Genomic DNA, 15,254 nt, shown 5'->3' on the forward strand with positions numbered 1-15,254 from the left:
AGGAGAATTAGGGGTGGTTTTTAAATTTTTCTTTTTTCACATCTATACTTTCTGAATTGTCTTTAATGAGTATATAGTACATAAAATGGAAAAAAATTTTAAAAAACTCTAGAGAAAGTTGTGCCAAGCACTGGAATGGTTAAAAGATAAAATCACAGCAGTTCTATTTCTGTACTTCTAAACCTCTTTTCTTGACTTTGGTTCTTTATGGATGTTTTTCCAAGTGACCTTCCTGTTCCTTTTGCTGTTGCCTTCTGGTTAAGTGAAAAGTGCAGCTTAAGCAAAGGTGATGTGTATGTAGTCAAGGAGATGGTCTGTCTGCAAGAGAGATGTAGGCATTATATGGAAGTTGGATGAGATTATCTCCAAGGTCCTTTCTAACCCTGACATTCTGTGATTCCCTAGCTTTTTCTGCTCCTTGCCTTCAGTGACTTCCCCTTCCTTTGAAAGGCTCTCTTATAGTCTATGGTTCTACCTTTCTTGTTCATTTTCATCTTTGGCTGCTCTGTTTTCCTCTGCTGCCTCTTTCCCGTCTCCTTTCTGGGTCATGCCCCAAGGCTCAGCCCCTGGTCTTCTGTGTTTCTCTGTCATCCTCACTGGTTCTCCCTTTGCACTAGTGGTTATCTCCACTCCCAACTTATTAATGAAACCTACTCAGATGGCATGAATTTAGAGTCAGTAGATCTAAAATGGCATTCATGCTTTTTCCTCTCCTGACTGGTTCTTTTCACAATCTCCTTATTTTGGTTAACAATACTGTTATTGTCTTACTCATCCAAGTTTTAGGTTCTTCATGAATCCTTCTTTGTCTTCATCTCCAAATTCTTTCAGTCATCATCATATTGACTTTGTTGTCTCTCTTCCTGCTGTTATAACTCTAGTTCTGACTATATCACCTCACCCTTGTATTGTACTACCTTGTATTATAATCTTCTGTTTGGACTTGTTGCCCACTCTGTCCTATCCTTTTGCTTTCCATCCATTATGCAGATTAAATTTTCTAGAATGTTAACTTCTTCCTTGCTTCAAAGTGTACAGTAGTTCTTGAATCAGGTCTAAAAAGCTTAGCCTGCCATTCAAGTTCTTTTATAATCTGATTTTACCTACAAACTTTTTTTTTAATTCTACTGAAGTCAAACAGGCTCCTCACTGTTCTTTTTTTAGTTCATCCTTCTCACCTTTATAACTTTGTTCATGGTGTTCTTTCAGCTTTCAATGGCTATGGCTTATATTGGGAAATAATGCTTTTATTTTACTTCAGTCCTCACAGAATTTTTGAATCTCATTTAAGAAATGAGCAACCTAAGAAATTCCATCCAAACAAAGCTCTAATTAGCTTGAGATTTCTCAATGATTCTGTTTAGCAAATAGCTAAAAAGCACAAATAGCATTTTAATGTTGCTAAATTTGAGAGTCAGTCTCATATAAGTAAGATATCTTCTCTTGTTTTCCTCATAGACACTTACAGCCACAGAGTGCCATTGCATAAGCCTACGGATTGGGAGAAGAAGATCCTAATATGGTCAGGTCGCTTCAAAAAGGAAGATGAAATCCCAGAGACTGTCTCGTGAGTGCTGAATTTAGGGTTGTAAGCAGCTTTTATTTTTCAGTAGTCTATTTTAAAGGAAAAGCAGTTCCTCTGAGTCTGACTACTTAAAACCTTTCAACCAAATTTTAAAACAGTTTCCACTTCTCTAAATGTTTCCTCTTTGGCAAGTACCTGGAATAATAACAGTGCTGGAAAATCTATGTGTTATCATTGATACCTTATGTAGTGCCTAGTGAAGAGCTGTTAGATACTCTGAAGTCAGCTGATTTGATATCCTCTCCTAGCTACAGAAAGTGACTAAATTAGTTTTTCTTTCTTACATTTCATTGTTAGTGTATAGAAATGCAACAGCTTTCTGCATAGTAATTTTGTATCCTGCAACTTTACTGAGTTCACTGATGAGCTCTAGTAGTTTTCTGGTGGCATCCTTAGGATTTTCTATGTATAGTTATCATGTCATCTGCAAACAGTGACAGTTTTACTTCTTCCTTTCCAATTTGGATTCCTCTTATTTCTTTTTCTTCTCTCATTGCTTTGGCTAGGACTTCTAAAAATATGTTGAATAAAAGTGGCAAGAGTAGGCATTCTTATCTTGTTCCTGATCTTAGATCTTTTCAGCTTTTCACTGTTGAGTATGATGTTAGCTGTGGGTTTTTCATATATTGCCTTTATTATTTTAAGGTATGTTCCCTTTATGCCCAGTTTCTGGAGAGTTTTTATCATAAACTGATATTAAATTTTTTAAATTAATTAATTAATTTATTTTTGGCTGCGTTGGGTCTTCGTTGCTGTGTGCGGGCTTTCTCTAGTTGTGGTGAGCAGGGGCTACTCTTCATTGCGGTGCACGGGTTTCTCATTGCAGTGGCTTCTCTTGTTGCAGAGCACAGGCTCTAGGCACATGGGCTTCAGTAGTTGTGGTATGCGGGCTCAGTAGTTGTGGCTTGTGGGCTCTAGAGTGCAGGCTCAGTAGTTGTGGCACATAGGCTTAGTTGCTCCGTGGCATGTGGGATCTTCCTGGACCAGGGCTCGAACCCATGTCCCCTGCATTGGCAGGTGGATTCTTAACCACTGTGCCACCAGGGAAGTCCCGCTACTTTCATTTGTCTTTCTGTCTGCTGTTCTGTTTGGGTGATCTCCATTATTCTATCTTCCAGATCACTTATTCGTTCTTCTGCATTATTTAGTTTGCTCTTTATTGACTTTAGCCTGGTTTCACCTCAGCAGTTGAGTTGTCTAATTTTGATTGGCTCCTCTTTATAGTTTCTAAGTCCTTGTTACAGTGATCTGCATTTCTAGTGACTGCCTTTCTTAATTCCTCCAGCATTTTTATTACCTCACTTTTGAACTCGGGTTGTTAGACTGGAGAGGTCTGTTTCTTCAGTCTAGAGAAACAAACCAACTTGTTTGTTCTTTCAGGAGATTTCTCTTAATCTTTTAATTGGGAGTGGTTCCTATGTTTTTTCATTTTACTTATATTTCTCTGACTCTATGAATTTAAGGGAAACAGTTATCTACTGTGGTCTTGAAGGGCTATTTTTATGTGGGAATGACCCTGTGTAGCCTGTGTGAGCCCAGTATTTTTGGTGTGAGGGCTGTTTTTGGTATGGATGTCTGCCACATCTTTCCTCGATGTGTGTTGGCTGTTATCTCCTTCATAGTGGTGTGATTTGTGTTGTGGTAAGCAGAGTCTGCACTGGATCTTGTGTTGAGTGGGGCCTTCTCTTTGCTCTGTTGTTGTCACAGCCCTGTCATGGGCAGGTCTGTTCCCCAGTTGTTGGAAGAGAAGCCCTCAGGTCCGGTTCTAAGCTATGATGTGAGGTAGGCAGGAGTGGAGTGCTCCGGCTGGGAAAGGAGCTGCTGTGTATTCCCCCCCAGGAGCTGACTACCCAGACATGTGCTCTGTGACGTCGCCTGCCACCCACTGTGCAGGCTCACAAGTACACTGTTGTTGGCGTGGCCCTCAGCCCTGCCTCTGCAGTGGAGACACTGGTATTGGCTCTGATTTCAGCCCCACTTCTGTGTGTGTGCACCCACGAAGCCTGTTGCTCCTGGCACAGGACCCGTCTCAGCTACAGGAGAGCCAGTAATCAGCTCAGATTATCCCCAGGCGCTGCCACAGGCATAAATTCGCCGAAGTTGCACACCCGCAGGGAATCGCCTCAGATTTCAGCCCTACCTCTGTATGCGGGCAACCACCCAGCACTTGCACACTCCCAGAACTCATAGCGGCTAAGCCACACCCACTGTGAGCTCACCAAGAATGAGGCTGCTGTGGCAAGTCCCTGCCCCTACCTTAGCGTGCTGACAGTGGGGCTCTGGTGATGGGCATGGGCTGTGTCCTCCACACACTTCCAGTTGCAGCCTGGACTACACCTGAGGCCCTTCGGGCTGCCTCCGCACAGTCAAACTGAGTCTTCTCCTCGGGTTTGTCTGCTGAAGCCCAAGTTTCAGCCCTGAGCTGCTGCACACACACCAAAAGGCGCACGTCTTGGGCTGGGAAGTGCAGCAAGATGGCCAGGGCCACCTGTGCTGGTCTCTCTCTGTCCTGCCGACTGTATGCCGGCTGCTTCACTCTCCTCTGAGGCCTACTGTCTGTCCCCAGTGGACCTACCAGTCAGCTAAGGGGCCTCCCAGTGTGAGGGACCTTTTCCGCTTTCACGGCTCCCTCCCAAGGGTGCAGGTCCTGTCCCAATTCCCTTTTTTTTTTCTTTTCTTTTGTCCTACCCAGTTATTTGGTGATCTTTCTTGCAGCTTTAGTTGTATGAGATCTTCTGCAAGTGTTCGGTGGGTATTCTGTGAGAATTATTCCAAATGTAGATGTATTTTTGATGTCTTTATGGGAGGATGTGAGTTCTATAATACCTCCTTCTATCTTCATCTACACCCCGTTATTGTGTTTCATATACAAAGTGAATTGTGAAAATGCTCCATCCTCCCCAAAGTCCTGTATGATCTCTAGGCCCCATCTCCTTTTTTATATGTATAGGCACTACTCTACTCCTGATTTGTGAGACACAGATTTATATCCTTCTGACAACTTCAGAAAGGGAAATTTTAACTTTCTCTCACGATCCCATTGTATTACTAGGTTTGAGATGCTCGATGCTGCAAAGAACAAGGTCCGGGTGAAGATCAGCTATGTAATGATTGCCTTGACAGTGGCAGGATGCATCTGGATGGTTATTGAGGGCAAGAAGGTGAGAGTGGACTTGCCGTCTATCTTTGTGTATTTTCCACAAAAAAACCTAGAGGAAGTCAGGGGTTGACCCTTGTATTTATTCTCTGTGATGAGGAGGCTACTTCCTACATGAGAAATGATAAGAAACAAAATAAAACATAGTAGGAACAAACCTGAGATATGATGCCTGGAGATAAATAGCAAATCCTAACTTTGGCAAGGTGAAGGACTAAATTAGTTTTGGTTAAGTAAAAAAAAGTGTTTAGTTATCACAGATGTCATAAGTAATGTAAAACAAGTAATATGACACTGGCATACTTACTAATAACTCCTTGCATGTCTGTAAAACACTCTCATTTTTTTATTGATCCTCACTCTGCTCTTGGTGAGTGTTCTTATCACTGTTCTTTACCTGATGTTCAAACTGGGCCATATATCTAAGCTCCTAAGTGGTACATAGGAATTCAGGTCCAGAAATCCAGTCATTATTAACATCTATGTTACTGTCTTCCAAGTACCTTGCGGTTATCTTATTTAAACCTCACAACAACACTGCAAGATAGATAATTTGATTAGGACCTCATTTATAGATGAGGAAACATAGCTTAGAAACCTTTAGTAACTTACCCAAGTTCACACACATCTCCCTAATGGCTGAGCCACAGTTTGAACCTAGACCTGTCTAATTGAGGTGATGGTAAAAGTGCTCCCAGTTATTGATTGCTCATTATGTAACAGGTATTGTTAAACTTATTTAATGACCACAATAATTCTAAGAACCTAAGAGGTAGGTTCTCTTATTATCCATGTTTTGTAAAAGAGGAACCTGAAACTTAAAGATGTTAAATAATTTTCCCAATGTCACATAGCTAGTAAGTGGCAAGACAAAAAAGTGGAGCCAAGTTTGCCAGTTACCAAACTGCATATATACTGTCTTGTGATTAAAATAGTTATTTTTATATGCAGCAGTACTGGCCAAGGCGTTACTTTAACACCATGTCTAATTCTATATATCACAGCTTCCATGTGGAAAGAGATGTCTCATATCTGTTGTCAGATATTTAAAGGGTTCTTCTGCAAACCCAGTGGTAACTGACATCCTTATCCCCAGTGAGTCCAGAGTAAAAGAAATGAACGTCTGGCTCTCTTTAGAGTCTTGGAATAGAAGATACTGACCATTTAGGCTGATGTTATGGGAGCACGAAGGGCAAGTGTGGAGGCCTGGGTGAATTTCTCTTGACTACTCTGTTCCTGCCCCACTTCAGTATTTTTTCTGTCTCCCTCTTTGACTTTTCATGCTTAGCTCTCAGACTGAACCTGCAGAAGCATGTAGACAGGACATAGGGCTTTCTAGAATTCTGAGAAATCTGCATTGCTTTTGTCTACTTGATTATACTAGCTGAGTTTATTTATTTTTTAATAAATTTATTTGTTTTTGGCTGCATTGGGTCTTCGTTGCTGTGCACGGGCTTTCTCTAGTTGTGGCGAGTGGGGCCTACTCTTCATGTGGTGTGTGGGCTTCTCACTGCGGTGGCTTCTCTTGTTGTGGAGCATGGGCTCTAGGTGTACGGGCTTCAGTAGTTGTGGCTCGTGGGCTCTAGAGCACAGACTCAGTAGTTGTGGCACATGGGCTTAGTTGCTCCGTGGCATGTGGGATCTTCCCGGACCAGGGCTCAAACCCATATCCCCTGCATTGGCAGGCGGATTCTTAACCACTGTGCCACCAGGGAAGTCCTACTAGCTGAGTTTAAATACTCCATAAACAAATCACTTCTGAGGTCTTTCCTAGCCTCATCCAAGGGTATACGCTGTATAGTTTAAAGAGTTCCTCTCCTGTTCTATACTATAAAATTTTATTATTTCTCTTTTATGGAACTATCCGTTTCTAAAAAGTTGGTAAATGCTACTGGAATGAAGAACTTTTGAACTTAATGTGATTTAGAAGACAGAAATTAGCCATTGAGTTTTGTCCTCTCCATCAACTTACCAGTCCGATTCTCCTCCCCTCCCCATACTTAATTCTTTACATGTGAAATCACACAGATAGAAGAAAATACCACCTTATAGGGTGCTGTCTTCACTCATTTGGTATAAAAAATTTGAGACTGGTCTGTTTATGTAAGCTTCAAAGAGATGTAACAAGTCACAGGGAGGGAAATAAGGGAAGAGGATGGTTGTTTCTTCTCCACTCCTGTTTGCTCTCAAAGGATGGAAAAGCAGGGTAGACAATGCTGGGAGTCATCAGTGGTAGTATTTGGTGAAGTCTGGGATTCCCAAAGCTGAATGTTTTTGGTACAAGAGGAGTAAGGAACTAGAAGGGTGTGAAAATATACAAATGAGTTGGGGAAGGAGAAATGGTAGCAACAAAGAAAAGTGAGAGGAGGGAAAAAAGGGACAGAAATGGAAACAAGAAGGTATTTAATACTAAAAAGAGGAAAAGAGAAAGACAAGGGAATACATTATAAAGGGAGAAGAGAGGCTGGAAGATTTGAAGAAAGGAGGCCAGAAAGGAGGAGAAGGTAGAGGTGTGGCATTTCTCTCTGGTGCTTGAATGGGTGAGCTGCTGTTCTAGGAAGGCTCAGAGGAGGCACAAGGCGCGTGGAGGGGCTGCTGTGCCCGGAGCACAAGCAGCCAACCCTTCCATGCCTGTACTTCCTGTGTCAGCCTGCTGGCGTCAGTGCAGTGACATCCTCCCCAGACCAGCATAAATAATCACTTGTTCAAATTGGTTTCACTTTAGGGTGCCAAAAGACACGAGTCTTTAACAAGCCTGAACCTAGAAAAGAAAGCTCGTCTGAGAGAAGAAGCTGCTGTGAAGGCCAAAGCAGAGTAGCAGAGATATCCATGTTGGCTGGATTTTGAAAATCTAGAAACAATGTTGCAGTAACAGGCCTTATTAAAATGAATGTATGAGTTCCCTAATTCTGCTCTAGAGCTACAAATAAATTTTCTTAAAGAAGTGACTTGTCTATATTTTACGGCTTTGATCCAGGTTAAATGCAGCCTCAGCTTTTTTGAGAAAATGAAAGAATGAAAAGTGAGACAACTTACTTGAACTTTAATATTAACTCTTCTTTAGAGAGTCAGGTCCCGTACCTTACTTTAATTCCCATTACCAAAGTGACATCTCCCCAGAAGCCAAATGGTTTCTAGTTCTGCATTTCTCTCTCTTCAGTGTCCTCATTTCTGAAGAGATAAGGAGGGCCAGCTGAGTACACTGCCCAGGTGCACGTTGGAGAGCTAACTTCCCCAAATACCCTGGTGTTTCTCGAGAGCCCTGGGAAGCAGCCAGACCACACTATGCCTTTGTCAGGTGTGCTGGAAGACAGAGGCTTTTAGGAGAACAGTCTTTGAAAAAGTCCCGGCAAGGTGATGATGGAGGTCTGGCCACAAGTTTCTGAGGATTTTGAAATCCCAGCACTATGGAGTCGCTTGGGGCCAGCACAGTCACCTCTTTTGCTCCATGGCTTACAATTCCCAACCGGTCCTTTTTCTTCTGCCTTTACACTAAATTTCTCAGTTATGAATATCTATCAAATGCATTTTCTTATTAGTGCTGAAAAATAAGCATTTGCATCTGGTATGTATCTTACTTACAGTTCGACGAGGGTGCCAGGTTGTCTCACATTTAGGTATGGATGCTGGTTTCTATTTAAGTATTTCACTTATTCTCATGTGCTTCAATAGTATTAACGGATGGCAGGTCCGCATAAACATCCCAACCTGCTGGTTCTCTTCAGAGGGTTATAGCAGATTAAAAAGTAATATATGCAGCTGTTTGGGAATTTGGTTTAATAAAATACTCAGTAAAATGTAATGCACCACTCTACCTACAGCTTCATAATCTATCTGATGATGTTAATTGTGTCTGTCTATGTACTTTACAGTACTTCAACCTTAGCTTCATTTTAGATATCAAGCTCTTTGATTTTTATCACTTGCAAATTTATCATCAAAAAGCATTGCTTTGTGTACATTTTAGCAGATTAGTTTTTCTTGATTATTTTGGAACACTTATGTTACGTCTTATCTAAATACGGGTTTTAAATATGGGTAAAATCTAATGTACTTCTTTTTAAAAGTGTATCATCTTTCTTCATAGAACAATACCATTTTTAACTTCTAAAGAAGCATTTTAAAGTGTTGTATCTTGGAGATATATTGTAATAAAATGTATGATTAAGTCAAAGCTCAAAAATGCTACCATGCAGCAAGAACTTATATAATCATTTCTCATTTTGTGTCAACTCTCCTATTCAATAACTTATAGTGGCTACCTCTTTTTGGGTTAAATACAAATTTCATGACCAGTATTTAGGACCTGCCCCTATCTAATCCCACTTCTCCCAGTACCCTCACTTATTAACTTCTTAGCTGTCACTCACCTACTAGTAACTCTAGTATCTTATATTGCTTACAACTTGTCAAGCGATATTTCATGAGCACTATTAAAAGCAACAAGGTCAAAACTGTCTTCTTTTGTATTCTATAATACATACTTTCAATTAAGTGATCATTGTACTATGTTTTGCTTAATTCCTAGATTATTTTTTCATGTTTATCATGTCTCTATAGGTAAAATGGGCAGAAAACATTTTCCACTTCATATTTCCTGTAAGCCCTATTTGAATAAAGTTAACATGTGAGGCTATGGTTAGGTACTTTTAATCAACAAAAATAATAGTATAGGGAATTGACTCCAAAAACTTATTGAAAGCAGGCAAGGAATGAAGTTGTGATGGTGGTATAATTCATTGTCATTCATCAAACATTACTTGAGTCTCTCCTATATACAAAAAGTGAGAATACAAAGATAAATAAAACATACTTGACTCTGCAGAGCTCACAGTTTACCAGACACATGGCCCATGAAACCATTACAACACAAATTGGTAAATGATATATTTTGAATTTTATAACAGAAGCTATAGCAAGAAGCAAGAAAACCGAATTCAGCTGTCAGCTGTGGCTAGAGGCAGGCAGCCAGTGATGGTTACACAAAGTGGTGATTTTCTGAACTGAGTCTGTAGCATGGGTAGGGTTAGGTCAGACCTAATGAAAGAGAGCAGCCTCATTCAGACATTGAGCTTGCCCTGAGAATCAGGAGAGGGCAGTCTGACGAGGTAGTGAGAGGTCCTTCAGTAAAATGCCTTTATAATTTTGTTCTGGTTTATTTTTAATTTTTATTTTGATAAAAACTTAAAACTTTTAAATCCTCAGAACAAACACAACCATTGCTTATTTTTCCCAATTTACAAACTTGATTCCATGGACCATTTCACGTCCCATCGTGTAGGCTATCACTTAAAGTGTATGAGTGGCATCTGACATAAATCTCCAATCCACCACCATCCTAGGCTTATTCTCTTAATTCACCTGATCACCCAAACCAAATACCTTGGAGTTATTCCAGACTCCCTTGCTCCCCTCATTTAATCAGTCATCCTGTCTTGTGAGCCTTACTTCTAAATTTTTGTCAAATACAGTGATCCTCTAGAATCGTCACTGAGAGGAACAGAATGAGAATCTGCTCAAGGACAGACACGAGAGATTAATAACAGACCTTAAGATTAAAGTCAGAAGCCCTGGGATCTAGACTTGCTTTTCCAACTGTGTTGCTTTGCAAATTGAGGTTATAGGTCTTAAAATCTTGTAATTCAAGGCAATGTTTTTTAAAGAATACAAAACCATGCCAAAATTGAGAGGAAACCATCTTTTAAAATACCTAACCTTTTTTTTTTTTTTGGCCAATCTGACTCTACTACTTGATTTCTAAAGGGTTTAGTAATTACTCATCCACAATTTAACTGTTTTGTCATTTCCTAATGCTGCTGATGCAATGATGTTTTCTGTAGGATGACAAGCTGCTGAGATTACGACATCTGTATGGCCTTGTAATTTCTGTACAATCTCTTTAGTCTGAAGGTTCCAAATATAAACCAGGTTATCCTCTGAACCAGACACAATCCACTTTCCACCAGTAACTGAAAAACTGGCAAATATGCAGTATTTCTCGTTCTTGTGACCAGTATATGTCTTCAGGCATCTGCCTCTGCTATAATCCCATAGTTTAAGGGTATTGTCCAAAGTTGCAATGAGAATATATTTACCATTTGGAGAAAATTTTACAAAAGAGACAGGAGGGTTATCATCATCAACAAGTGTTTTTAAACACTGACCTGATGCAGCATCCCAGATTCGACAGACACCATCATAGCTACCTGACACTATCAAGGACCCGCTACAATTAAAGTGAACAGCAGAAACTGGGTCAGAATGACCAGACAAAGTCTTAAGGCACTTTCCTGTTTTCTCCTCCCATATTTTCATGCTCTCATCAAAAGATCCTGAAATGATGAGGTTAGATGGTGGATTGAAATTACAGCAAAAAACATAATCACTGTGCCCCGTAAGCGTTTTCAAACATTTTCCAGATCTCACATCCCAAATCTTTAGAGTTTTATCATCTGAGGCAGAAACAAGACGACCGGAATCTGATGACCAGGCAACATCTGATATTTCCAGATTGTGTCCTTTAAGTGTTTTCTCATTTTTTCCATCATAGGCTCCCCAAATTATAATTACTTTATCAGCAGAAGAACTTGCCAGCCATTCTCCATTAGGACTAAACTTAACTGATGATACTGCTTCCGTATGTCCCACCAGAGTAAATTTCAGAGCATAGTTTGGTTTTTCAGACACACGCTTGCTCAGATTGGCTGATGAGAGAGCCGACTCTGCTTTGGCACCTCCTGACTCCTTTGTAGTCATGACTCTGAAGCTCCAAGTCTGTAGGCTGGCTAGATGTTCCGGTCCTGAACCAGGCAGCCAGTATTTTGGCCCTTCTGTCCAGTAAAATGAAGATAAAAAACATCGGACTCAAAAAACAAAAAATCAACAAACTAAAAAACGGTCTTTTAGTGACAATAATTTCTGGATCGTTTTTAAACTGCAATATACACTGATACAGCAGCACGGCTTGGACCGCTTCAGTTTTTCCTCGCTTCTTCCTCTGTAAACAAATACTTGAGAAATACTATTAAAAGGGTCCTGTGCGCTGTCGGCAAGTAAGGTATTACTGCTGGGTATTCTGCGAATGTATAAAGCGGTCCAAAGCTGCACGCGGAGGGGTGGGGCGAGGGGGGTGGGGCGAGGGGGGGTGGGAATCTACAGAAAGTATTTCTCACCGCTCCTCCCCCCAGCTCTGAAATGTTTGCGACTACTGAGCACCCCTACCCGCCAGACTTCAGGTACTCTACTTGAGCATGAATGAATCACCGCTTTAAACAGATTTCAGAAGCTAAGCGAAAACCTGCGTGGGCTCGGTTCCCTGAGGTCCAGGCCTGTGGCTCACTCTCCACACCGCTCCGTAGCGAACTAACGCGAGGGCAGCACAGCCGGGCGCATGCGCAGAGGGTGCCCTTCCACCACCACTTCCTAACCGAGGTGACTTGTGGGGGAAGCCCGCTTGCGCTTGCGCAAAAGAAAGCCCTGAGGTTTTCTTCCGGCATTCTGCACCCTCGCCGTCCACGCGCGCCCAGTGAGCTGCGTTCTTGGGCGAGAGGGAAAGTGAACAAGGCTTCTTCCAGATCTCACTGGCTAGCGTAGGAAGCAGTGAGTATTTCGAAGAACATTCATTACTTTTTGGAAACCGTGTGACGAGAACGGACTGAATTTTGCGATGCCGGTAGCTGCAGGGTTAAGCCCGCATTTGGATGTAAGGCGCTCAGACCGCGCGTTTCTTAGCAGACCGGTGCCCACCCAGCGCCGATGACTGCGTAAGCTCCGGCTGCACAGGTGGCTTTCATTCTGTTCTCCACCTGCTGTGGTGTAGAGCCTGGTGGGGGGTAGGAAAGGCTGCAAGTAGGCGAGGGGGACGTAGCTAAATTTACGCCCAGATTGTAAGACTTCTGATTTAAAAAGTGTTCCCTGAACGTTTCGGGAAGGATAAAGAATATGTGTTAGGGGCCTTTAAAGGCCAGTGCCCACCAGGTAGCCCGACATGGTAGTGCCGGGGGAAATGAGAAGACGTTTGTCTTAGCACTTCCTTATGGTTTAAATTTTCCAAAGACAAAGTTCAGATCTGCATAGGTGTTTGGAACGGAAAAGGTGGAATGGGTTAAGAAATGTGTAAGGTTACTCGTAACTAGGCTTTAGCCAGCCCTCCCTACTTTTAAGAAATGATTAGTGGCTGTGAAGTACGTGAAGGATAGATGCTTTTCAGGTGTAAATTACTCTTTAAACAAGAATAAGTTTACCAAAAATGGAAGCCTGACTATTTTCTCCAATCCTGTATAGTCTGTCCCTTGGTATCTACAGGGAATTGGTTCCACGACACCCTCCCCCCCGCCCCGCCACACATCATACCAAAATCCACTGGACGCTCAAGTCTTTTGTATAAAATGCTGGAGTATTTTCATATAACCTACTCACATCCTTCCCTATACTTTAAATCATCTCTAGATTACTTAAAATACTTAATACAAATGCTATGTACATAGTTGTCAGGATGAAGCAAATTCAAGTTTTGCTTTTTGGAACTTTCAGGATTTGGGGGGGAAGATTTTTGATCTGTGGTTGGTTGAATGTGAGGATGTGTAACCCACATATAGGGAGAGTCGATCGTAATTGCTCAATAAAGAGTGCCCAAGAGAGGCTGTTAGTGTTGTTTGAAAGGTTTTCCTGGTAGCCAGTTGAAGTGAAGAGGCAAATGTGTCTCATGATGTTTTCTGTCAGTCACCAATTAAAGCATTTGGAAATAAAGGGTCTCCTGTCCTATACATACTGGGGATAATTTAAAGTCTTGCTTTCATAAGGCACAACAGCATAATTAGATCACCTAGAATAAACTAGTAAAAACCTCATTACTTAAAGACTGTACTACTCTAGTTTGGAATGTAGACAGGAATTGACTTAGCTAGTGCAAATTAACAGTGTAAACACAATGTGGTGCTGAGAATGGGAAGAGCATCTTTAAAATGGTTTGAAGCATCCATTTTTATACATTATCTTAATCTGATTAAACTCCACCTCCTCCCTCTCCTTTCCTCCTCCCATTTGCCAGGGTTAGAGTGATTTTTACTGGGAAGCTTAGAAACACTCTAAATAACTCATTAAAAAATAAATTTAAAAGCACTTCACAGAACATAGGCTTTGTTTCAAAGAATATAAGTAAATCTGTATTTTTGCAACAGAGTAAAGAAAGGCAATTAGACAAGGTAAACACATGGTCTGAGGGCTAAGATGGGTGTTGGTACTGGAGTATATTTAGCCCACTAGAAATACCACAAGCATGAGGGAGAGAGGGGGCACACAATTAAGAATGTGTTGACAGGAATATCCAGAAATGATTTTGTGTCAGATTTTCCCAAAATTTGAGTGAGAGATTTCAGTATTAAAATTCATTTCTTGGTGTCTGCAGTGTTTTTATGAATAGCATCAGGAAGTCGTGTAAAGAAAAAGCTATGAACATAACTAGTTAAGTCTTTATTCATTAGTCATGTTCTAATACTAACATGTAGTCCTAATATTGTAGTCCGTATGGATTAGGACAAAGAATTAGTTTACTTCCTTGGGAGGAGGGGAGCATCAGCAACTGTGGAGTGTGTAGGAATAGGGAATACTGATACAAGTAAATCCAAAGTGGCTGAAACCATAACTAGAGATTTGCATTTGGGGCTCTCAAGCAAAATTCCTTACTCGGTCCCGTTTTTAATCATTTCTATTTTTGCTACTTTTAATCTTCACCAGATAGGGGATTTGGAAGTTTCTCTCCCATTAAAGTTTCTTTAAATTTCCCATAGAAGTTTTAGAACTGAAAGTCTCATCTGTGGTTGAAAGGTTTATTCTCCTTGCCACCCAGTAAAGTTGCAATTCTAAGTAGAAATATTGCCACAAATGGGTCATTTTTTTTTAATTCTAAAAAAAATGGGGGTGGGGGGGTGGGTATGTGTGTCAGACCTTAAACACGGCCTGGGAGTGATTCCTATACTGAGGAACAACTTGACTGACGTCCTTCGTAGCAACTGATTACCAAATCCAGACCTCAAAAATCAAGCATAATAGAACTCTATACATACCCAGTTGCCTAAGACCACTAGCAATTTAAATATACAAGCATCTCTTTGGGCTAAATATGGGGTGGCCATGCAACTTATCTAAACTGAGACTTCTTTAAAGTGAAACGGGGCACTAAAATAATTAACAGGTGTTGATTTAAAAACTGGGACTGCCCCCAGCAAATCAGACCAGTAAGTGTGGACTTCCCAAGAGGGCTCTCCTCATTATCAGAAGTTAATCTTGGAAGATTCTACACTCTTTGTATGCTAATTTGCACTCCAGCCTTCGCAGATCTCTCCCCACCACTGTGGTCTTCTGGGTTTCTATTTTCTCCTTACCCATAAATAATGCTGGGGCCAAGTGTTTTAGATAGGGCAGTGATCCATATTGTGGGCACCCGCTGGGCTCCTTTGGCTTCCTCAGGTTAAGTGGGTATAGATAAAGGAATTTAGAGAGTAATTTCATTCT

The 15,254-nt window shown here is 41.1% G+C and overlaps 2 protein-coding genes across 4 annotated transcripts in view; one reads left to right on the plus strand and one right to left on the minus strand.

Annotated features, from left to right (window-relative positions):
• The window catches only part of FAM162A (family with sequence similarity 162 member A), a 34,697-nt gene extending 25,457 nt beyond the window's left edge, over positions 1-9,240 (plus strand). Inside the window, exons 3-5 of the mRNA XM_030858209.3 lie at positions 1,459-1,567; positions 4,638-4,746; positions 7,468-9,240. Of these exons, the coding sequence (XP_030714069.2) occupies positions 1,459-1,567; positions 4,638-4,746; positions 7,468-7,560 (311 nt within the window). The 3' untranslated portion in view covers positions 7,561-9,240. The remainder of the gene's footprint in view (positions 1-1,458; positions 1,568-4,637; positions 4,747-7,467) is intronic.
• Positions 9,241-9,256: 16 nt separating this feature from the next.
• On the minus strand, positions 9,257-12,251 carry WDR5B (WD repeat domain 5B). Of its 3 annotated transcripts, none has more exons than XM_030858178.3 (2): positions 12,040-12,251; positions 9,257-11,572 (listed from the first exon to the last, which is right to left on the minus strand). In XM_030858178.3, the coding sequence occupies exons 1-2, from the start codon at positions 12,236-12,238 to the stop codon at positions 10,509-10,511; spliced, it is 1,263 nt and encodes a 420-aa protein (XP_030714038.2). In that variant the 5' UTR covers positions 12,239-12,251; the 3' UTR covers positions 9,257-10,508. The 3 variants fall into 3 exon arrangements, with proteins under 3 accessions (XP_030714038.2, XP_060154125.1, XP_060154124.1); XM_060298142.2 differs by having other exon boundaries at positions 12,006-12,113; XM_060298141.2 differs by having other exon boundaries at positions 11,987-12,113.
• Positions 12,252-15,254: the final 3,003 nt, after the last annotated feature.

This window comes from Globicephala melas, chromosome 4 (genome assembly GCF_963455315.2).
Source record: "Globicephala melas chromosome 4, mGloMel1.2, whole genome shotgun sequence".
Lineage (NCBI taxonomy): Eukaryota > Metazoa > Chordata > Mammalia > Artiodactyla > Delphinidae > Globicephala > Globicephala melas.